This window comes from Dama dama, chromosome 12 (assembly GCF_033118175.1).
Source record: "Dama dama isolate Ldn47 chromosome 12, ASM3311817v1, whole genome shotgun sequence".
In the NCBI taxonomy this organism is placed as follows: domain Eukaryota; kingdom Metazoa; phylum Chordata; class Mammalia; order Artiodactyla; family Cervidae; genus Dama; species Dama dama.
The window spans coordinates 86,393,209-86,419,188 of NC_083692.1; the positions used below are offsets into that span (position 1 = coordinate 86,393,209).

At 35.9% G+C, this 25,980-nt stretch overlaps 1 protein-coding gene across 1 annotated transcript in view; it reads right to left on the reverse strand.

Moving 5' to 3' along the window:
• The window catches only part of PIAS1 (protein inhibitor of activated STAT 1), a 124,526-nt gene that overhangs the window by 21,379 nt on the left and 77,167 nt on the right, over positions 1 to 25,980 (reverse strand). Inside the window, exons 3-8 of the mRNA XM_061157991.1 lie at positions 25,684 to 25,768; positions 25,377 to 25,424; positions 21,585 to 21,675; positions 20,787 to 20,921; positions 12,615 to 12,720; positions 2,136 to 2,209 (exon numbers count right to left, since the gene is read on the reverse strand). Of these exons, the coding sequence (XP_061013974.1) occupies positions 2,136 to 2,209; positions 12,615 to 12,720; positions 20,787 to 20,921; positions 21,585 to 21,675; positions 25,377 to 25,424; positions 25,684 to 25,768 (539 nt within the window). The remainder of the gene's footprint in view (positions 1 to 2,135; positions 2,210 to 12,614; positions 12,721 to 20,786; positions 20,922 to 21,584; positions 21,676 to 25,376; positions 25,425 to 25,683; positions 25,769 to 25,980) is intronic.

Here is a 25,980-nt window from a genome sequence, read left to right on the forward strand (position 1 = left end):
TTTGATTCATCGGTTGAGAATGTATTATTAAATTTCCACATGCTTGTGGATTTTCCTGTTTTCTTCCTGTTACTGATTTCTAGTTTCATCACATTGTGATCAAAGAAGATATTTTATATGATTTTAATCTTACATTTGTTAGGACTTGTTTTGTAGCCTAACCCATGCTCTATCTTAGAGAACGTTCTGTGTGCCCTTGAGAAGAATGTGTATTCTGCTTCGTTGGGTGCAGCATATCTGTTAGGTCCAACTGGTATACAGTGTTGATTAAGCTCTTTGCTTACTTACTGATCTTCTGTCTGGTTGTTCTATCAATAACCAAAGGTGGGGTATCAAAGTCTACTACTATTAATATTATTGTGTTGCTGTCTATTTCTCCCTTCAGTCCTGTCAACTACTGAATCATATACGTGGGAAAGAATTTAAAATAATTACACAGGGACTCCCCTGGCAGTCCAGGGGTTAGGACTCTGCCTTTCCAATGCAGAGGGCACGGGTTTGATCCCTGGTTGGGGAACTAAGACCCCATATGCCACGTGGCATGGCAAATAGAAAAAAAAAAAAAAACCCAAAACCCAAACAAACAAAAATCCTGGAGTCAAAATATTTTCCCTATAAAAATGACTGGCCATAGTAAGGGAAAAAAAGATAGAAGGATATATACAAAATGATAGGTTTAGTGGTTTTTCTTAATTTCACTATATTTTTTCTGTAATTTATAGATGCTTAATAGTGAACAGAAGTTCTCTTAACAAAAGTTTTTTTTTTAAAGCCATGCAAAATATTATATTATAAACTAATTCTTGAGCTACTGACTTTTTCATTACTTTTTGTGTTGAGGTGTGTTTTTCACACTTGTGTTGAGGTTTTATAAATTATAAGAGACTAAGATATAAGACAAAACAATCTTTATTTAAATTTTTTTTTTTAAAGAATAAATTCACCTTAGATTAGTAGGATTTCAGTATTAAAAGCCTTCAATATCAAACTTGCCTGAACAATCCCAGCAAATGAAGAAATAGCTGAGTCCTCTTATTTTTCATATTTTCTCCCCAATTGAAATATGATTCATTACAGAACAAAAGGCAATCAAAATGTAACTTACTTTTAGTTTTTCATGTATTTTTGTATGAAAGCATCATTCAACTACCATTCCTACTATTGGTGGACCTAACATCAAATTAGTTAAGAAACAAACCTTAACAACATGTTTTTGGAAATATTTTCACTACCAGTTTTCACTTAGGCATTATATTTATTTTATAGAAATGATGAAACTGATCTCATTTTCTGGTTTAAAAATATGTCTAGTTGATTTTTATATGCATACCAATTCAATTATTCAGGTTAAACAATAGTTTTTAATTCTTGTTATAGTCATTGTTGGCAAAGTGATTAAGTTAAATGTATGAGTAATCATGGCCAGATTTTTATTCAGAAGCATACTATTTAATAAAATGAAATTTCAATAAATACACTGAAATGTTAACATGCCTTATTTGGAGATTTTACACTTAAGTCTGAGAGACAGTCATCTAATAACCATAATCAATATTAAATATAACTAAGAGTAGAACTATGGTGTTGGAGAAGACTCTTGAGAGTCCACTGCAAGGAGATCCAACCAGTCCATCCTAAAGGAGATCAGTCTTGGGTGTTCACTGGAAGGACTGATGCTGAAGCTGAAACTCCAGTACTTTGGCCACCTCATGCGAAGAGTTAACTCATTGGAAAAGACCCTGATGCTTGGATGGATTCGGGGCAGGAGGAGAAGGGGACGACAGAGGATGAGATGGTTGGATGGCATCACCAACTTGATGGACATGGGTTTGAGTAAACTCTGGGAGTTGGTGATGAAGAGGGAGGCCTGGCGTGCTGCGATTCATGGGGTCTCAAAGAGTCAGACACGACCGAGCGACTGAACTGAACTGAACTGAAGAGTAGAAAAATTTTATAGACATAAATTTGTTTAGATTTCAAATCCTAAGACTACATAATATCTTTTACTTTTCATAAACTCTTAAAAAGTGGGTATGTTTCAAGGTAACAGGATTTGTTAAATACTGGAAATACTTAATAAAAAAAAGAAAATGTGTATTAAACCTCCTGGAGAGCAAATATTAGTTAGCACTTACTGGACATAGTAGAGAAACCCTCAGGCTGGTTGTAGCTATTTCACTGTCTGGATCCGCAGTCAACTTCTCTTTAACTGACATTCATCAAAGAAAAAGCAAACAAAAGAAGTTTATTAGAGATGTATCATTGATGCAACATAAGAAAAAGAATGAGGAACTTAAAAAAATGGTACTAAAGAATAATCTGCTCAATTATTTTCCAATCAACTGAATGGAAAAACAATTTTATAGTTTATAATCTCTACAATAAGCAAAGGAAGGAAAATGACCGTATACCTATCTATAGACTAACTACATTTCCTGTAAGCTTCCTATTTCTCACCGACAAAACAAAAGTTGCACTGCACTGACATAAAGGAAATTTATATAAGCAGGTTAACATAGTCACTGATGGCAGACCCTTCTTTTATAACGCTAAGAAACTGGGTAAATATTTTCTTTCTTTTCAACTATGACAATTTTATTTTAAAAGAAATTAATAAAAACTATAAAATTAACATGTATAAAATTTTTACAAAGCTCAGATAATAAAAATATTTATTGTAAACATATTAATTCTAATTTCATATTGTAAAAAGAAAAAAGTTCAACTGCTTTTTAAAAAAACCATATAATTATTTGAGTTTTCTATTTATTTACCCATAACCTGATTAGTTACACTATCTTGGGCAAGTCAATCCTCTTCTATGAGATTAATTTAACTTCTTGGAAAATAACAACCCACACTATATAATCTCTAAGTCTTAGTTCAAATTTCCTGTGGTTCTTAAAAGAGGCAGCACTGGTAATTTTACTTTTAAAGCTATTCTGTTACTCTTGGTCAGTCTAATACAACAAGGATCTTTATACTTCTCATCTGCAAACCAGAGACATTCAGGTTACTTCTGAAAACCCTAGAACTTCAATTAAACTTCAACACAGAAGTGAGACAGGATATACCTAAATGTAAAATTCAAATAATTTTCGAAACTCTTTCACAGTAACTTTAAAGTCTGTATGTGTAAGGGGGCCCAAGCGGAGTAGTTGTGGACATAGTTAATCACAGAATTTCAGACCTGAGGTACAAGTGATTGTGACCAGACAGTTGACTGATAGATGGGTAGAAGCACAGATATGCATAGATACACAAAGAGAAGAAAAGGGAAAACTACTTGTATAAAGAAGAAGAATTTCAGAATAGATGTCTATTGAACTAACAGCCATTTATAAGAATTAAGAATCCTGCCTTTATTAAACTTGATGAGCATATAGTCTGAATTTTTTTTGAAGTGGTCCAAATCTTAGGTACTCTATACAACTGGATCTCAACTAAGATGCACATCAGAACTACCTACAGAACTTTCTAATTTATAATTGCCCACTGAATCAAAATGGAGCAGAGGGATACAAATAAGTAGTTTTTATAAAAAGTTCCAGATGAGATTCTGATGACATACTAAAAAGTCATTTTATGGCCTGGAAATTCCAAAAATTTAAAGTCTACTTAACTTGTAAGCTATCACATCTAACAAGGCATACAATCCATGGATTTTGTCTGGAAAATAGTTATCACATCACTTAAATTATGAAAAACATGCTTTTGCCATTATAGACCCAATCCTTTCTTAAGATACATTTAATGAATAGTGTCTGCTTACAGGTGACAACTGCCGTATGATAAATGTGATTACTAACCACTTTACAACCACCCCTCTTAATATCCACACAGCAATACAAACAGCAATGGGAACAGTAACTGACTTTAGGTTTTGTCTATACGAAGTTCAGTGTTAGTACTCTGAAAAGACATGAAAAAGGAGAGGCAACCTGAGGCAGTGGTTCAGAGCAAAGAATCTAGAGCCAGCCTAGGTTATAATTCAGCCTTAGTCACTTTTCTGTGCCTCAGTTTCATCATCTTGTAAATGAGAATAATATTAGGCGCTCATAGCATTGTTTTAAGAATTAAATGAGTTATTACAAACAAACGCTTTAAAATAACATTATTCTCAATAAATATTAGCTATTGTGTGGAATGGGGAGGGAGGTGGGAGGGAGGTTCAGGAGGGAGGGAAAAAATATTAGCTATTGCAACAAAATAAAATATGATTTGTATGTTCATTTCTTTCAGAGGTGAAAGATTTTTCTGAAATTATCTTAGAATCAGTTTGTTACTTTCTTTTAAGAAAAGCTTTGATTTCTCACCTTTGCCATTATAGATTCAATCAATCCTTTCATGTAAAGATACTTTTTAAGGATCTTGATTGAACTGAATTTAACCTACAGATCAAAATGGAGAGAACTGACATCTCTCCAGTAACAATACCGAGTATTCTGATCCATTAACGTGATGTATCTCTCTGTTATTCAGGTCTTATTTTAGTTACTCTTACCAACGTTTTATAGTTTTCAGCATACCAATCTTGCATGTATTTTGCATAATATATCCCTAAGTACTTCATTTTTTTGATGTTACAATTTTTATAAACTGACCATATAAATTCACACATTAGCTCAAGTAGCTTTTTTTTTTTTTTTTTGTAGATTCTTTGGGATTTTTTTCCCTACACAATGATGTCATCTTCAAATAAAGACAATAACTATTATTCACTTCTAATCCGTTTCTTTTTTCTTGCATTACTGTGCTGGCTAGGATCTCAAGGGCAATGCTGAATAGACATATTAAGAAAGATATTTTTGTCTTATTTTCAATCTTAGGGGTGAAGTTTTTACCATTTAATATGATATTAGCTAAAGGCTTCTTATAAAATACCCTTTCATACATTAAACAACCCCCTTGTCTCCACTTTGCTGAATTTTATCATGAATGGATATTGAAAGTGACCAAAAGCTTTTACTGAATCTATGGAGATGATCATATGATTTTTTTTTTTTAGTTGGCTGAGAAGGTGAATTATATTGACAGATTTTTAAAAATATTTAATGACCCTAATATTCCTGTATAAACTATTTGATCACTATGCATTAGCTTTTTATATACTATATTTAGTCAAAACAATTCTGAAAAAGAACAGGTTGGAGGACTACCTGATTTCAAGAATTACTATCAAGCTTTAGTTAATAAGACTGTGTTATTGGTATAAACATAGACAAATAGGTCAATGGAAGATAATAAGGGAGTCCAGAAATAAATTTATATACCTATCATCAATTGGTTTTTGGCAAAGGTGCCGAGGTAATTAAATGGAGGAAAAATTAATATTTTTGACAAATGTTATAGAACAACTGGGTATCTATATGGGGAGAAAATGAACCTATAAGTTTACCTTGTATCACATATAAAAATTAATTTCTGATAAATTGTAAGGACTTCCCTGGTGATCCAGTGGCTAAGAATCCACCTGCTAACGCAGGGGGCCTGGGTTTGATCCCTGGTCTGGGAAGAGCCCACATGCCCGTGGAGTAACGGAGCCTGTGTGCCATGAGTCTCTGCTCTGCAACAAGAGAAGCCACTGCAGTGAGAAGCCCATGCACTGCAACTAGAGAGTAGCCCCTGCTTGCTGCAACTACAAAAAGCCTGCATGCAATAACAAAGACCTAGCAGAGCCAAAATTAATGTAAAATAAATTGCAGACCTAAACTGAAAACTAAAACAATCAATAAAACTTCTAGAAGTAAAATGTTTGTGATCTTGGATTTGGCAAAGATTTCATAGTATACAAAAAGCATAAACTATAAAAGAAATGGGAAAAATTTGAAGAGACATTTCATCAAAGAAGCTGGAAGGATGGCAAATGGGCACATGAAAAGATGTTTAACATCATCAGTCATTAGAAAAGCACAAATTAAAACCATAAATGACGTATCACCTACAGAGTAATCAGAACAGCAAAATCAAAGCAGCCTGACAATACCTACTGCTAGTGAGAATTGGGAAAAACTCAAAATCTCAAATCTTATTGGAAAGAATGAAAAAATGGAATATGCACTTCATAAGAAACTGCCACTCTCTTTTCCATACATTTATCATGTGATCCAGCAATCCTATTCCTGAGTACTTACCCAACAGAAATGAAAACGTATGTTCACAAAACTGAGATATTCGTACGCAAAATGTAAATGTTTCCAGCAACTTTATTCATAACGAAAACCTGGGAACAATCTAAATATCCATCAATTGACAAATGGATAAACAAATTACAGTACCAATAAATGGAACATTACTCAGTAATAAAGAGCTCAAACTACACAAATGAGCCTAAAAGGATTATATTATGTGAAAGAAATCAGAAATGAAAGGCAGGGGGTGGGATGAATTGGGATTAACATATATACACTATTGATATTATATATAAAATAGAGAATTAATGAGAATCAATTGCATAGCTCAGGGAACTCTACTCAATGCTCTGTAATGATCTAAATAGGAAAGAAATTTAAAAAAGTGGGGGGGATGTATGTACATGTAAAACTGTTTTACTTCATTGTATACTAGAAACTAATTCAACACTGTAAAGCAATTATACTTCAATAAAGTGTGTGTGTGTTAGTCACTTAGTCGTGTCTGACTCTTTGCGACCCCACGGACTGTAGCCCACCAGGCTCCTCTGCCCCTGGGACTCTCCAAGAAAGAATACTGGACTGGGCTGCCATTCCCTTTTCCAGGGGATCTTCCTGACCCAGGGATCGAACCCAGGTCTCTCACATGGCAGGCAGATTCTTTACCATCTGAGCAACCAGGGAAGCCTTCAGTAAAAAATAATAATAATAAAAAAAAAATGGCTACAGGTTGTGGGATTTCAATTATCTGAAATTCTGGAAAAGGAAAAACTACGGAGACAGAAATCATATTCATGGTTATGGGAACCAGGGGAGAAGAAATGATAGGAAGTGTGAAGGTCCATAGAGGAACTTTCTGGGGTGAAGAATGTTACATGTTTTCATTGTAACATGTGGTTCATGATTGCATATAACTGTCAAACTCAGAATGTACACTTAAAAAGGTGAATTTTTACTGCTTGTAAACTTTGATAAACACAACCAAAAGACTGAAGAAGAAAGGTAGGGGATGGGAATCATTATGTTAAATTTCAGAAGAAAGTATGAAGGAAAGACTAAGTAAGTAAAGTATTCATCCTTTGTGGCCATTTGAGTGAAAAATAAAAACAAGACATGATATTTATCCTGCTGCATCAACCAACATGTGATAAGTCTTCCAGGAATTCAAGTTTTCTTGTGTCACTGTGAGCTGCAGCAGTATATTACTTTATGACCCATAACAAAGTTACAGTTAGCCACATTTAAAATTAATCTTTTTGAAAATCCCTGTTGTCCTGTGCTATGAGAGTTGGCCACTAGTCACATGTGGTTATACTTAACTTTAACCAAATTTAAAATTCAGTTTCTCAGTTGCACTACCACATTTCAAGTGCTCAGCAGACACACGGTGCTGGTGGCTACCACATGGGACAGGACATTTCCATCATCACAGATGTTCCATCAGTGCTGCTCTGGGTTAAAAAAGATTTCTATCCTTCTTAGAATTTTAAGGCTGGAAACAACTGAACATATTAAGTCCAACATGTTCATTTTATAAACGAAGAAAACAAGAGGCACAGAGATGTGATCTTTCACTCAAGATCTCTTCTCATCAGTTTACTTAACAGAAGTCTTAGGGTCTTCTATGTGCCAGACCCTGGGAATTCAAAGAAAGATAAGATCAAATTCCTGCCTAAAGGAATTCATAGTCTAGATGGGAGCATCGGCTCTGGGGGTTCTGAGCACGCAGGCTAACTAGAATTAGGCAAAGGAGGTAACACGGAAGTTTGAGTCATAGAGAACAATACTGACACAGCACTGAGGAAAAGACAAGAATTCATTATTTCTGGAATATAAAGAATGAGAGAGGAGTGAATACACATGACATCAGAAAGTAATAAATAGATGCCACACCATAGAAAGCTATATGTTTAAGTCATCCTAAGAAACTTAGTTTTTTTTTTTAATTTTTAAATTTTTATTTGTTTTTGGCTGTATTGAGTCTTTGTTGCTGCACCGGCTTTTCTTTAATTGTGGTGTATGGGCTTCTCATCGTGATGGCTTCTCTTGCTGAGCAGCACCGGCTCTAGGTAATGCAGGCGTCAGTAGCTGTGGCGTCCAGGCTTAGCTGCCCCACGGCATGTGGGATCCTCCCACATGGGATCAGGCTTTGAACCCATGTCTCCTGCATTGGCAGGTGGATTCTTTACCACTGAGCCAGGAGGGAAGCCCTCAAAGTTAGTTTTTATTCCATTGGTGTTAGCCAGCCATGGATTGCAAAAAAATAGGTAAGGTTAGGTCATATTAGTCATTTAGGTTGCTATCAGAAGAGAGACAGGAAAAGGAGGGCCAAGAAAGGAGAGGAATATATAATTCAAGAATAGGTTTTTGAAATAAACTTAGGATATGAGAGCTTAAATGAGGTCAGTGATGGTAGGGAGAGAAAATTTGGCAAGAGTTGAGAAATATTTAGGGTTTATGTCTGATAGAACTTGTGAGTTTTCACTCCTTGAATTAGAGGAAACAGTATTATGTTTCAGTGACGACAGCTACATGTATCTATATTTGAAATTCAGGGGAAGGTCTGGAATGAAAATATTTATTTGGGAGTTGGTGCTAACTTAAACCACAAAGGTAAATGTGATAATGTCTAGCGAAAGTATGTATAGAAGTGGACTAAGGACAAAAACCCAGGGAAAACAAACATGCAGGACGCTTCCCTTAAGAGAATCCACTGAAGGCAAGTGACTGAGAAGAGAAACAAGAATTTCCAGGGGAAAGTTGTTAACACGAAATGTAGCAAAAATACCTAAGTTATAAGCTGAAAAAACAAACTTTAAATTCTGCAATCAGATTGTCACTTGTGATATCTACAAGAGTAGTTTCAGTGGAATGATGGGAGTTAAAAGTACACAATGGTTTGCAGTGAGGAGGTAGAAAGGGAAGTGTAGACTAGTCTTTGAGGAAACTAGGATGAGAATAGAAGGAACACAGGTTCCTAGAGAGTACCTTGCTTTTGTATTATTTAAAGGATGAAAAAGACCTGACAGTGAAGGTTGACAGAAAGAGCCTGTGGAGAGGAAGGAACTGAAAATACAGGACAGAGAGCAGATAAGTGAGCAGACAGGCCTCATAATACTGTTTCTGAGCATCTCCATCTGAATGCCTCATAGACATCTAAAATACCAAAAGTCCGAGGATGGACTCTGATCTTGCTCCTGCAACCTGATCTTTTCAACACTGTTTTCCATTTGAGTAAATGGCACTACCATGTAAGCTAGTGCCTAGTAAGAAACCCAGAACTCCTTCTTCATTTCTTTTTCTTTGCTCCCCACAGATAATCACCATTCTCCCCTTCAACATCTCTCAAAATATCAACTCCTCACCATTCTCCCCTTCAACATCTCTCAAAATATCAACTCCTATCTTCATCATTACTACTTCAGTTCAAGACAACATGTCTGTACAATTGGGTTTCTAACTGGCTCACTTACATCAGCCTAGCTCCCCTTCAATTCAGTCTACTAAGTGATCTTTTCATTGCCCATATCCGGTCATACTGCTCTGCTTAAAAATCCTTTAAAGGTCTTCTGTCATTTATCTTTATATCACCTATAAGACTTCACTCCACGGCTATCTCTCTGGCCACTTTCCTCCTTTGTTCTCTCCACTCCAACTCCACTAGCCTTGTCTCTTGGTATATTCTCCTCCTATGTTGGGGCTTAATTCCTCCTCATCCTTACAATCTTGCCTTAAACATCACAGCACCAGAGAACTATGTTCTCCTGCTGTTACCTCCAGAGTTCCCCGTATTTCTTCTTTAAGACACATGTCACAACTGTAATTCATTTAGTGACTTGTGCAATCATTTAATTTTGTCTTTCCCATCAGACTGCAAACTTCTCAAGGATGCAGAAACAGCATATATTTTGCTATTATAATACCATGTTCTCCTGTGCCTGGAACACAGTAGACTCTTAAACAATTTCTTGAATGAGACAAATGAATCAATAGATTAATTTGGGGCAGGAAAAGGGACGTTTCCTCCTGAGATTGAAGAGAATAAATAAGGATGAGTGCGAATGAAGTTATGGTGACATTATGGAAGAAATGGACAATTTAGAGAAGTCATATAGCACCAATTTTCTTACACTGACTGTGTTGAAGAGGGGAAATATTGTTTAAGTATGTCCAAGGTTTAAAATGTCTGCTCAGGGGAAAAAGAAGCGGAGACAGGAACCTGACCAAGAATTAGTAAAGGACTCTTTTGTGATAGTTATGAGGGGAAAACTACATGAAGGTAGAAACCACAATACAAAAATCTACTAAAACAAATGAACCAGAGAGTGGATTTCTCTGTGAAAAGCCTAAATACTATTGACTTTAGTTCAGGAATAATGTCTGATTTATTTTTGCCAGTAGAATTTATTGATAAGAATAACTTACAATGAACATATTTGGAGGTAATTAGATCCTTCAAAATATCTGAGAAATCCACCAACATTTTCTTCTGTCAAGTTGTTTCACACAATCTTTTAATTACATAATTAATATGCTGGGAAAGTTACTTCTTTAGAGATAGCATAAAGGCAAACAATCTGTTCTTTAGTCAATTACAACAAATGTTTTATTGGTAGGATCCAATGAATCTTTTGTTGGTTCCCCAGGCCAATTAAGATAAGATACAAAGTGTGATAAAAATTCTACCCAATCTCCAACTATTCTCCACTTCCAGGATGCAACAGAGATGAAACAAACAGCTTTCTGAGTTAAGTAGCTTTTCCAGCTTCACAGTGGCTAACAGCCCTTTGTGCCAGTGAAGAAAGTAACTCTAGGCTCACCTTTCCACTCCCCCTCCAGATGGTGCTACAGCTACAAATGGAGAAGAGTTTACAGCCTGAACAAAGACAGCTTGCCTTATTACTGTTGTGCCATTTAATAGCTTCATCAGCTTTTAGCTTTATTTCCTGGTATGACCTTTTCCACACAGGCTCCCATAATTTAATAATACTTTCTGACTAAATGAGAGTCTAATACTATGTGGCAAATACCAAGATTCTCAAGAGAATGACCAGGAATGGAGTGTGAAAAAAGAAAAATTCTTCTCTTCATGTTCCTTCAAAGCAGGTGTCGGTCCCTTCTCTTACTTTTAGGGTCCCTCACTATCTCCTTGGCCTTGGCAAATGGTGCTTCTACTCCCTTAGACATCAACCAGACCTCCAGCTCTCCACTGTCTATCAAGGAATGCCTACAGAGGCATTAGCCACCAGTGTGCTCCTCTTGACTCAGAATATTTGCATTTTTTAAAAGAGCCTCTTTAAAGTAGAAAAATCCTTCAATGAACTCTTAAGGGCATACTGATATTCAGAGGTAGTGGAATCTTTTACTTTGGTATGAAAACAGGTTAGAACAAAAATAAACGCTATGCCACAAAGGGAAGCAAGAGGAAAGGTGGTCTTACTGCTTGAGTTTTTTTTTTCTATCAGAATGTTCCTAACTACAAATCTGATAGGGGCTCCATTAACCAACTCACATCAAGAATGTCCTTAACGGTAGCCATCTAACCTTCATCTGTAAAAGTTTTGTGTTCCAAGTGCCCATTTCCAGATACCTGCAAATTCATTCATGAAGAATCTACTTCTTATACAGAAGAGAATAAAGGAAGAGCTTAGTTTACTTCTTTGGAAAGGCCGTCAACCTCTGGGCCTAACCCTCACTGAGGGCAGAATAGTTTAGTTGCACTTTTCTACCTCTCAAGTTCAACAGAACAAAAGGAATGATCCTTTCTACCTAAGAATGCAGATTTTGGAGGAGTGTTAGATTATCATGTGGTATCATGTGGTATCTTGTTACAGATGAGGAACGAGCAATTCAGAGGAGGCAGACTGACTTTCCAAGGCTACACAGTTGACTAAAAGCAGAACTTATTTCATTATTTTATCTACCACCCCACTGACTTTCTTTTTACTTTGTTAATGCAGGGATGCTGTCATCACATATCCTTGGACGTTTTTCCTGGATAAACTTTTAATACACAATAATTGTTGTAAAATATATGCCAAGATTTTCTTTCCATCTTCTAAAATTCCTGAACATTTATTTTTATGCTTTGGTAAAATATTCTGTGTTCATATACTGATGTTACAAAGTTAATTTTAAGATCAATAAAATACAAATTATACAATAAAGGTCATGACAAAGATATTAAAACTTTTTTTTTGGCCACACCATGCAGTATGTGAGATCTTAATTCCTCAACCATGCTCCCTGTAGTGGAGGCATAGAGTCTTAACCGCTTGACTGCCAAGGAATTCCCTAAAACTACTGTTAAGTCTTGAATCACTCTAGCTCACAAAACAAGGTTTTCAGTGTTTTAATTCACAGTGACAACCTCTAGTAGAAAAAAGAAAAAAAAATCTAAAATTTCTTGAGTTGAAAAAACACTATTCTAATTTTTACCAAAACAGTTCAGCTGCATAAATAAAACAAGATTATCATACGTACTTAAAGCTCTAGAATGATCCGGGTTCCTTATTCCCTTTGCTCGTAACCTCTGAAGAAGAACTGTTGAGGACAACTGTTTTACAAGATACACTGCCATGGAATAGTTCTGGAAAAAAAAAAAAAATGATGTAGAAAACAAACAACATATGTAAGTAAATAGATATATCTACTTTAATCCCAAAATGATAGAGAAAGAAAATTAATACCTGTTAAACACCTACTGTGTGCAAACACTATCTTAGGTGTTTTCATGAACGGTAATTCGTTTAATCTTAACCAAAAAGCTGCTGAGGAAAGTGAAATGCAGAGAAGTAAAAGAATTTGCCCTAATTTTGCAACTTTCAAGAGATAAAGCCAGATCTGTTATGCTTCTGTATTACTTGACTACCTATGCTTGAAGCTAACCACTTTAGGCACTTTTGTAAAAGAACATTGTTAAACATAAATATAAACCAAGGACAATAAGATGTCAAAGTCATCGTAAACCATATTTAGTAAGTAACGGTAGCTATTTAAAAAATTACAAATTAGCTTGGTAATTTATACCATTTACCTCTCTCTATGCTTTAGTTATTGAAAAGACCCTGCTGGGGCTATTACCACAATAAGCAGAGGGAATACTGAACCGTCAAAGAGAAGCCGCTGGTTTGGCAAGTGAACGGATGAATGTCCATCACCAGCAGAGGGATTAACCAGAGATGCAAGTAGGAAAAGAGGAACAAAGAAAAAGTTGATCAACAAGGCAAAGGAAAGGGTACATGACTGGATAAGAGGAATAAAAGAGGGCTGAAGCTTATGAAGGGTAAGAGAGGTAAATGAGGAGGCCCACTTTCCACTTGGTATTGGAATCAAGAAGATCAAGTGACTGGGAAAGAAGCAAAAGGAAAAATAGTTACTGCCATCTTCAATTTATTAGCTATATAGAGCTTTGTATGCACTCTTAATGTATGCTATCCACTTCATTTAAACCTCAAAGAAGGCCTGTGAGAGATAGGTAGGGCAAGTACTTTTCTAAGTAAAGGATTGATGCAATGGAAGCACACAGAATATTCTTTAATTTAAAATTTAAAAACGTATGTAATCTGCTCATGATCATGTACCTGCTTGGTGACAAAGGTGGCACTAGAAATCAAGAGGAAAGAGTAGGGATATCAAGACAAAGGACTAATGGCCAAGGCCAGAGTGGTTCTCTATAGATCTTAACTTCACACACCATTTGATTTGACCCTCCTAACCTAGTCCAATGTACATCTCAACTTACATTTACGTCCACTTTCTGGAAAACACATTGCCCTCTTTTGGCAAGAGAATATATCCCATAATACCCTCTGGAAGGTCACATTTTCATTTACAGAAACTTACTGGTGCTCACATGTTATACAATTTCTGGGGGGAAAAGAAAAGTACCAAAGAAGCTAACGTGAGAAGGATAAATTAGGAGTCTTGGATTAACATATACACACTTCTGCAATGCAGAAAACCCCGGTTCAATTCCTGGGTTGAGAAGATCCCCTGGAGAAGGGATAGACTACCCACTCCAGTATTCTTGGGCTTTCCTGGTAGCTAAGACTATAAAGAATCTGCCTGCAAAGCGGGAGACCTGGGTTCAATCCCTGGGTTGGGAAGATCCCCTAGAGGAGGGCATGGCAAACCCCTCCAGTATTCCTGCCTGGAGAACCCCATAGACAAGAAGCCTGGCAGGCTGCAGTCTATGGTGTCACAAAGAGTTGGGCATGACTGAGTGACTAAGCACAGCACATACATAAAATATAATCAACAAGGACCTACTAAATAGCTCAGGGAACTCTGTTCAATACTCTGTAATAACATAGACGGAAAAGAATCTGAAAAAGAAAGGATACATATATATGTAAAACTGAGTCACTTTGCTGTCCACCTGAAACTGACACAACACTGTACATCAACTGTACCTCAATATAAACTAAAAGTTAAATTTAAAAACTTAGAGCTAATTTACTTTCATCAGGGGTTTCCCTGGTGGCTCAGACAGTAAAGAATCCACCTGCAATGCAGGAGACCCAGGTTCAATCCCTGGCACAGGAAGGTCCCCTGGAGAAGGGAATGGCTACTCACTCCAGTATTCTTGGCTGGAGAATTCCAAGGACAGAGGAGTATGGTGAGCTACAGTCCATGGGGTTGCAAAGAGTCGGACATGACTGAGCGACTAACACACATACACACGTACTTTCATTAATAAATCCCATAATTAAACATAATTATTTTTAGTAGTCTTTCTTTTGCCACTGTAAGCAGGCTTTTTCTCTAGGTGCAGCGAGTGGGGGCTACTCTCTAGTTGCAGTGCATGGGCTTCTCGTCGAGGTGGCTTCTCTTATCACGGAGCGTGGCTCTAGGGTGTGTGGGCTTTAGTAGTTTCGACTCCTGGGCTCCAGAGCACAGGCTCAATAGTTGTGCGCCACAGGGATCAAATCCATGTCTCCTGCATTGGCAGGTGGATTCTTTACCACTAAGCCACCAGGCAAGTCCCAAATCTTCTAATTTATTAATGAGGAACAAATAACTTAAAATTTGCCAAAATTTTAGACTGACAACAAACACACCAATCTAATATAAAACTAAAAAACTTCTTTTAGAATAAAAAAATCCTATTCATCTTTATTATTTGATGAATGCTTTAAGTATGACAGAAACTGAAGAAATGCTAATTAACATTGTGAAATCATATACTGACAGCTTGAATATTCAGAATCACCTAAGGTTTTATATAGATTTTTAAGGAGAGATCAAGTAGAAACCACAGGTACAAGTGAAAATGTATGTTCACTCTAGTTGAAACATATAACAAGCAAAAAAGCAAAGAGATGGTCAGCTGTTAACAAACACCACTTGTACTGATAATATGGAATTAAATTTTATATCACATGAAAGATTCAGCAGCAACTCCCCACTCCAAAAAAAAAAAAGAAAACCCACCTTCATAGTGATATAGTATCACTTCTAAGTGGACGGTAACATACTAATCCAGCTACCCTTTCAAAGTGCTATCTAACTCCAACTACTGAAATACATTGCACTACACTATTGCTTTTGTCAAATGCTCTTTCAAAGAGTCTTCAAAACTGTCTAATGAGTTCATAGGACATTTTCTTCATTATTAAGATATGATATACACATTAAGTATCAATATTTATACAAGTATCTAAACTTCTCTACAATGACAGTTTAATAAATACTAGATGCAATGATTACTCTGAAGTTATAATATGGTTCACTTATTTCCTTCAAGCACTGTAGTAGCTTTTTCTTTTACAGTTTTTTAATTGACATATAACATTGCGTAAGTTTTAAAGTGTACAACATGTTGACTGTAAAGAGTTAAAATATATTGTAAGATGGTTACCACCACTATGGGCTTCCTTGGTTGCTCAGATAGTAAAGAATCTGCCTGTAATGCAGGAGACCAGGGATCAATCCCTAGATCAGGAAGATCCCCTGGAGAATTTCATGGACAGAAGAGCCTGGTGGGCTGTAGTCCACGGGGTCACAAAGAGTCAGACATGACTGAGTGACTAACATTTCCACTCACCACCTTACCACATTTCCTTTGAAGACATAATGGTAACATTTCTCAATAAAAACTAATAATATAGAAATTAATCCTCCAAACAGTAAGAGATCCTACATGTACTATTTAGAGTATCTTCATAAGCTGAATAAAACTAGCGATCAAAAAACAAACTAATAAGTTACTTTTGCAGCTTTAAAAAAGAGTAATTTACTTTCAGCGTTTTACCTCAAAAAAGATCTCCAACTTTTAGATCAGGGTCTACATAAAGATCTTACCTGGGAGATCTTCAAATCACTGAAGATACTATACTGTTTTCTTTCTAACGTGTGGAACGTTTCCCATGGAAGAATATCTCCCCCTCCTCTAGTGCTATATTATCAGCAACCACATTTCCCTCCTCTCCCACAGTTTCAGACTTTTTTCACAGTTCACTGTAAACACCCTGGTGTTTATTCACTTCCCAGGCAGGTTATACTCTCACACACACAGACAAACCCAAAATATCTGCAATACCTTCTTTAAAAAGGACGAAAAAAACAAGGAGCCCAAAGTATACCAGACAAAAACATTTTAAAGGTTTGAAACCTAATAGTGACATATTGATTAGGCAAAGGAAAAAAGATAATTGTGATAGATGTCACAAAGGATTCTGATAAAATATCAAAATTTACTGGATATTTCTCTCAAAAATATCCAGTAAAAAAGAGGATCATAGGATTATGTTATTAATGCGATTAAATTCTATTAAGAATTAATAGTCATTATAATACTTAATGCTGTGACCTGTCTTCTCATTAACATAAAGAACAAGTCAAGTATGTCTACTAGTGCTCACATTATTTAACATTGTCTGAAGGCTGTAGACAGCACAACAGAAGAAGAAGAAATTATGGCATAAGTATTAGGATTATCATTATTTATATAATGATACTTCTCAGACTCAAGACTGCCGGTCTGGACACACTAAGGAACCTACTAAAAAGTTATCAGAAACAATATAAGAATAGTAAATATTCGGCAATAACTAGCTTTTAAATAAGTAAAAAATAAAATTTTAGAAAATACAATAGAAAAAGAACTATTTATAGAAGCAGTAATAACAATAAACAATACAGAATCAAAAAAAAATGAAAGATTTATGAGAAGAAATCTATTAAATTACACAGGAACATGAAACAAGATTCGAATAAATGGAGAAACATACAGTTCCTGAAATAAGGACACTGAATACCGTAAATAAGTTAATCTTCTCTAAGCTAACACAAATTTTAAGCAAGTTCATTCAATTCCAGAAAGATCTGGGGGAATAATGCAGGGGAATATGTCTTATTCTCTGTAATTACTTTTCCAACATTTCACTCTTTTCAAGGCCCTGATTTCTTCTCTCACTCTCAGCGGCTTCTCTCACTTCCTATTTCACAGACATACAGGAAGTCACCAGATTAGAGCTTAACTCACCTCTCTAGTAACAATCACACACACTCACACACACACACAATTCTTTTATTCCACTAAATAAAGAAGCTGTCCCTCCTAGGTACAATGAGTTACTATGAAATTTACTATTGATTATTCTTTCTTCCTTTTGTATATTTAACTTCTTCCTCTCAAGATGATACTTGCCATCATCCTTTATACAAATTTAACACTCTCCCATTAAAGCAAACAAGTAACTGTCATCTCACATTTCCCTCCAGCTTACCTGTAACTATTTCCAAATCCACACTTCCACAACTCACAACCTCCATGGCCTCCCTTGCACCTGGTCACAATCTGGCTTCTCCTCCCACTATCCGCCAGAACAGCTTATGCTGTATTTTTAATCCAAAAAGTATTTTTTTAGACTTCGAAAAATACTTGATTTCTCAACATCTGTTCGATACTGCTTATCATCTCCTCCTCTTTTGCAATTCTTTCCTCGGTTTCTCTTACTCACCCTCGATTCTGTCGCATCTCTGGTACTATTTCCCCATGCCCTCTTCAGGTTCATTCTCTTCTACCCAGTACTAAATGTTATATAGTTCCTCAAGAATAAGTCTGCAACACTCTCTTCTTACTTGAAACATTTTCCCTGAGCAAAGTCAGCCTGCTTTTATGGCTCCAATAATCACCAATATGCAGATATGCAGATAATGCTTTTTTTTTTTTTTTCTCTCGCCCGAACTCTTTTCTGAGCCCATATGCCCACCTATTCAGAATATCTTAAAGGCATCTCAAACTCTAGCCATTCTTGCACCTTTTCAGTTTCTTAAAAAAACTAGGCTCTGAGGTCAGGCCAGAAGAGTGGCTTAGGTGTTTCGCCCACCCCACTGGTGGTGCTGAGTGCAGCGGACATGCTCAGTACCCTGCTTTTGCTCGCAATGCCCTGTTTTTGCTCCTGGTTCCTTAAAAGTGGCAGTGGGGTTTTTTTGGTCTTTTCGTATCGTTTGTCCAGAATTTGCCCCAACTGCACATGCCCGACCCCTGAACACACCCCTACCCTCACCCTGTATTAGGTACAAGCTTATCTCCCTTCAGGGAGAAAGGAAACAAGGAAACCTGTTGTTTGTTCTTGCTCCTCCTTGCTGCAGCAGGGGACCCAATAAAGCCTTGCCTGAAAAAAAAAAAAAAAAAAGATCTAGGCTCACACCTGCCAGTGGGCTCCTCTGAAGATTGTCTGCTCTGAACCTTTCACCAAACTGATTCCTCCTACCTTCTCTCAACTCTTAGCTCAGTCATTACACCCTCAGGGAAGCCCTACCTGACCTCTCTCTAGTTCAAAGTGCTCTAATATATTCTAATATCACCATGCACCTCTTCTTTATATTTCCTGTGACACCTTCACATTTTCGTGTGTAAACTACCTGGCCCCTGGATCCTGGCTCCAAGTCAGGACTTTTTTTTCTCACTACGGTACTGCCAGTTTTCAGTACAGTACATGGAATATAGCATACATTCTAAAAATTTCAAATGAATTTGTGAATATACACAAACTCATATAAAACTGTAATAATCAAAAATATTCTAAAATTGTGCCAGAAAAAGAATGCTAGGCTAAGAGCAGAAACACACACAGGATAAATAAAAATCAAATATATAATAATGGTTACTTCAGAATTAGCATTTATCTAATTAATGGTGTTGGAACTGGCTATTTAAAAAATTAAGATTTTTATTTCACACCACACGTAAATTTACAATGGATGAAATATGTAAAGATAAAACAAGAAATCTCAAAAGTCAAGAAAAAATATAAACAAATATTTATGTAAGATTGAGAAGGGCAGATAGACTAAATGCAACAGAGGTTGAGCGCAACGACTATCAAGAAACAAAACTATGCAACTAGAGATTATCATACTAAGGGAAGTCAGTCAAAAAGAGAACGAATTGCCATATGGTATCATTTATATGTGGAATCTAAAATATGACACAAACCAACTTATCTATGAAACAAACAGAATCAAGGGCATAGAAAATAAACTGGTGGTTGCCAAGGGGAAGGGAGATGAGAGAGTGTAGAAGCAGGAGTTTGGGATTTACAGATGAAAATCAGTATATACAGAATAGACAGACAATAAGATCCTACTGTATAGCACAGTGAATTATATTCAATAACCTGTGATAAGCCACAATGGAAAAGAATATGAATAAGAATGTAAATATATATATCTATATATAACGGAGTCACATATCTTTGATGTATAGCTATAGTTAACACAATACTGTAATTCAAGTATACTTCAATAAAAAATAAAGGAAAAAAAAGAAACAAATTGGTTAAAATTTGGCTCCATAATAATTTAAATCTTCTACACATTAAATAATCACATAAATGAAAAGGTAATAAACTAGAAACAAACATTTGCAGCATGTGGAAGAAGGTTAAATCACTAATATAAGAACTCATAAACAATAAAAATAAAAACAGCAATAGAGAAACAACTACTGATATATTTTTAAATGTGAATATTCACAAAAAAATTTGTTCAATCTCAGTAATAATAAAAGGAGTACTAATTAAAGCAATCTAATACCACTATTTACCTATAAAAATTAGTAGAGATTTCAAAGAAAATAAAACTCAGTGTTATCAGTCAACAGGCACATGAAAAAACACTGAAAGAGAATAAATTTGTACATCTTCTGGTAAGGCAATCTGCCAGTGAACACAAAATTTCTTTAAATTCTGATGCTCTTTGACTCAGCAATTCCACTTCAGGGAATTTACTCTAAAGAAAGTACTATGTATGTATGCAAAGTTAGAGCTACTAGGATAGCCTTCAAAATGTTCTTTGAAATAGTAAAGAATCAACCAAATAAATGTTCAACAATAGGGAATAGGCTAAACTATAGATGCTTGTATTGGAATATGATGTAGCTGTTTAAAATCATGCAGATGAACATGAAATGACATAGGAAGATGTTTATGAAAATACTGAGTGAAAGTTATCAAGTATAAAACACTGAAAACTGCAAGATCCCATTTTTAAAATGGGAACATGTTGAAAATTCATGGTGAGACAAAAATAAATCCTTTGGCAACTCATTTTATACCCATTTTATTTATATATAAGCACAAGTAGCCATGGAGATTAACCCTTCCTTATAAAACAAAACTCTGGAAGAAACAAAAATTTACTCACTCTTCCAATTTCTGCAGTCCAAGAAACAACAATGGTGTTTGGTACGGTTGTAGACAATCGGACAAGTGAGGTGATATTAATTGGTCGGCTGGGTCGCTTTGGTTCCACACCATTTTTAGTAGGTGGAAGATAACCCTAAGGATGAAATATAACATTTCTATTTATTACTTCCACAACCATTTCAACTTCCATTCCTCAAAAAAAAAAAAAACCCAAACCTACAAACTACATATTAGAAAATATGAGTATTTTCATTTAAAAGTGGAGAAGCAAACATTTGTAAGAGTTTTCTGTACGTTTCTCTAAACTACTCTACAGTCTCATTATAGTAAGCCTGAGAAAAATATTGGTGATAGAACTTAAAAATCTCTAAAAATTTAAGAATTAGGTTGAGTTCATAAAAAGCTTGGATAAACACATAAGGACTATTTTAAAGGTGAGCAATAAAAGCCCCCACTCCTTTGTGAAATGCAGAGCAGTCTTCAGATCTCTCATCTACCACAAGGTTTCAGACACAAGAAAACATCTGAGGTTTTGTTGAAACAATCTTTTCATCCCAAAATTAAATAAAATACTAAAAGCCACCACACCCAACTCCAAGTCCGAGACTGTGTCTCCATAGCTAATGTCACAGCTGTTAACTGTACATAGTTGGTACAAGTGTTTCACTCAGTCACATGAATATACATCCAAAATAAAGATGTTTTCTTAATGAAAAACTACGATTAACAACAGCTGTGATGACTTATTTGCTAGCTATGTTGGCAATGCACTGGAAAAACAGCTTTTAGGACTTACTGGAAGGCTGCAAGGTTTTGTATTCACTTTCACACAAAGATTGGGTGGGAAGTGATCTTCTTGTGGACAACTGGTTTCTGATAAACAAAACCTAAACAATAAAGAACAAATTTAATTTCCTTTATTAAAAGATGATCTCATTGATATTTTTGTTCCATAGCTAATCTAAAAGATGGTCAAACTTAACAGCAACAACTATTAAAACTAGGTATTTCATATTATGAATAAATGCATTTAAATAGGATCAAAATAAATAATTTTGTCAATGTAGAGTTTCAGTAGTCACAACTACCAAACTGTAGTTGTCTTCATATTTCCAGTCATTTGTTCAAGCACGCTGGTGGGGGCCGGGGTAGGGGGTTGAGGGGTGAGTGCTCTGGGGTTGAATACATTTAAGAAATTTTGGAGAGTACCATGGAACCTTACCTTACCATATGTAAAACAGATAGCCAATGGGGATTTGCAGTATGACTCGGAACTCAAACCAGGCTCTGTGACAACCTAGCAGGGTGGGGTGGGGGTTCAGGAATGAGGGGACAGGTATATGTCTATGGATGATTCATGCTGATATCTGGCAGAAAACAATGACATCTGGTAAAGCATTGATTCTTCAATGAAAAAATTCAATTAAGTTTTCTCTATACAGAACATCTCAAAGCTAATAAGGACTGTAACTTTTTAAGAGGGAAATATAGTGTGTGTGCTCAGTCATGTCTGACTCTTTGCAACCCTAAGGATGGTAGCCCACCAGGCTCCTCTGTCCATGGGATTCTCCAGGCAAGAAATACTGGACTGGGTTGCCATTTTCTCCTCCAGGGTATCTTCCCAGTCCAGAGGCTGAAGCTGTATCTCCTGCACTGGCAGGCAGATTTTTTACCACTGTGCCACCTGGGAAGCCCAATATAACATATGGTATTTCCCCAATTTATTTGTCTATAAAACATTTTTTTGGTTCTCAGCAGACTATACTGAAAATGCTAGAAGTCAAGCTCCAGGGTCAAGTTTTGTCCACCAAGTTCAAGTATTCCATTAGTTCCTGAAAATTGAAGATGTTGAATAATAACATTATTTGTATTATATCCACACGTGTTTAGGATACTATTTAGAAACTCACAAAAACATTTATTTCTAAATTAAATGCATAATCTTTTAGGAAAAACCTAGACAGCTACATAATTTGTACACTCTCAATCTTTTCATTCTATTTTTTTTTTTTTTTTAATTTATTTGGCTGCACCAGGTCTTAGTTGTGGTATGTGGGATCTAGTTCCCTGACCAGGTACCGAACTGGGCCCTCTGCATTGGGAGCGCAAAGGCTTAGCCCAGGGCCACCAGGGAAGTTCCTTATTCTATTCATTCTTACATAGATTGAGAAATAAATTAATTTGCTATTTAAGACAATGATTCTCAATTACTTCTTTGTTCCCAATATAGAGCTAAGGTTCATTCCACCTTTACAGAATGTTCACAGAGCTTTTTGAGTTATATGTTAAGTATGCTATCTCTGAATTCTGTGAAATATTCATTGGCTTTACACAAGTTTTTACACAAGAAGCACAAGTATCTTCTCTCAATATCTTGATCTGCCTGCCATGGAATCTGTGGGAGGGAAGGCCCACAAATGGGACAATTTTCTATGTAAAATTCTGTGGGTACATATACGGTCATCTTTAAGCAGGGACAATCTATAGATCCCATTATATTCTCAAAGAGGTTAGAGAGTCATAGAAAGGTTTAGAATTACTAACCTGCAAATATTTTCTCAAAATATACTTAGCATATAGATATCAACACCCACAAGATCATCTCTAACCCCAGCAGAACCTTCTATTATAGGTCAGTTCTTTACACAGCAAAAGTAAGAGGATGCTCTAGTTTCAAATCAATTACACCAATGTCGTGGTAAATTAGAAGCACGGACCTGGCTGCCTGAAGCTACCGAAAACAAAATTTCTGTGACAAGCTGACTCCTATTCAACTGAGTAAAAAGTGAAAATCTAAATCATTCTTACAAACTAAAGGGAAAAAAAGATTTTTTAAAAAAGGAACAATAGCAGAAAGTTTCTATATAGAAGTTCATGGGGGTGGAGAGGGGAAACAGATAAATGAAAACAGATTAGGAATCTAATAGAGAAAATACTGATCTTAATTTTGACCAAATTGTTTTTCATGTTTTAGATAAAGACTTATAATTAAGATAGTAGAAGGTATACACTCTAAACTTAATACCCTGGGATTGCTGTGGGGGATGAGCAGTGTGGGGATGAAAACAATTCAGCAAAACACAAAGAACCACCTAATAACTCCCAAATATAATACAAAATGGTTTTTTTTTCCATTAAGTTCCGGAGATAATTTGAATTTAAAATAGCTAAGCCACTCCAGAATTCTTATGCTTCCCTGGTTGCTCAGACAGTAAAGATTCTGCCTGCAATGCAGGACACCTGGATTTGATCCCTGGATTGGGAAGATCTCCTGAAGAAGGGAATGGCCACTCCAGTATCCTTGCCTGGAGAATTCTATAAGACAGAGGAGCCTGGCAGGCTACAGTCCACGGGGTCTCAAAGAGTTGGACACGACTGAGCAACTTTCACTTCACAAGCCATTTTTAACCATCACGATTCCCTTAGAATCTCTGAATTGATCTTAGAAAGAAAGAAAACCTTCCTTTGGAATGAGATCAATACCGCTTGCTGCTTTAAAGAATGCATGTACGGTAATGCTAAGAATAGCAGGTGGATCTTCTGTTCTAGAACTACGGTTAGTCTTGGGATATTCTTTTCAAACAAAAACTAACCCAGAAGTCAAACATGTAAAAACAGGTCAAAGCAGCACTACTTTGGTTCGAGTTTGTATATGTGTGTGTGTCAGGTAGGAGAGCTGGGGTGGGGGAGAAGGTGGAATGATAGCCAGAGGGTAGACCCAAATGGTGGCTTCAAGCAACAGTCTGAAAACCACTGTTTTAAAAGACAAAGTCACATACCAGTATGAACAAAATGTAAATTGAGGCAGGAAGTAAAAAATATTACAGCAATATGTAATTATTTATGAAGGCACCAAATTTTAGCCCTTTATTCAGTCATTATCATCATCTGCCCCTGACAGAGGATAAAGTATCTTTTACACAAAAACACCTTCGTCAGTGCCTTCCAAAACCAAGATCTCAATCTCTCCTCTGCTTTCTCAGTTTTCATCACACTATTTCTAAGTCTAGATCAGAGATTTCCACATTATTCCATGAAGCACTGAGCTGGTTCTTTAATTTCTTTTCTGATCTCCTAGTATATTTATAATCTGTACATACAACTTAGTATTTGATTTTGAGACTGGGCTACATGTTTGACTTATCTTCCTACTTCATAGGGAAAATAGCTTCCGGAGGACAACAATTGTCTTTTATTTTCTCTTCTATCTCTATCGCAACAAGAACAGTGTGGGGTACTTAAGTCTACACTAGAATAGTCACTGAGTAAAAAGAACAGCATAAGATGGTTTATGTAAGCAGTGAGAGAGAGAGAGACATTAACATAAAAGATGTCTTAGATACTCTTAGAAGAAATGGGCTAAGAAAAGAAACTGAATATGGGACAGTACCACGTTGGAAAATTTTCATTTTGCCTTTCAAATTTATCAAGAGATGTCTCACACAGAATCTAAATTAGAGAGTATTTTAAAGTTAATGGTTTAAATATAGGACACAGAAAATACTTACTGAAAATTAGGAAGATTTTTAAAATCTTTAAGAAATATTGACTTTTAAACTTTGAATATATACTGTAGTCAATACTCTACCTTAACTGGACCTGCACTGTGAAGTCACATTTGGTCCCAGAAATATCCCTAGAAAAGACATGGTAAGAACTACAATTATTTTAAAGACATACACAGGAAAGCTGATTCAAAGACACGGCTAAGTCCAGAACGTATATCAGAAATATTAACATTTCTTATGGTAACTAACACTCTAATAATATTTTCAGTACTAATACTTACATGACAATAATATTCTCCCCTGAATATACTGTTTCAAAAAGTCACTTATTATAGACAAAACTGGATTCAAAGGTTAAACTGCAAGTTACACGCAAAGACAACTTACATGGAACTACTGATCTGCTGTACTTGTTGTGGTGTCAATGCAAATGCAAAACAGGTTTCTCGAAAGCGCTGACTGTTGTCTGATGCTAAAGAAGAAAAGAATTATATTTTTTAATTACCTTCAAATTCATCAATATGGAACACAGTAGCAAACAAAACAAAAAACTTCAACCATTCACATGCCTTTAATTACCTAGGATGGATGCTAGCATTTAGATAACAAGTCAGTTATGGCATTTGAAAAATAAGATATGTGCTAAATGTCTAATCACAGACGTCTGCATCTAAAAAGGACATG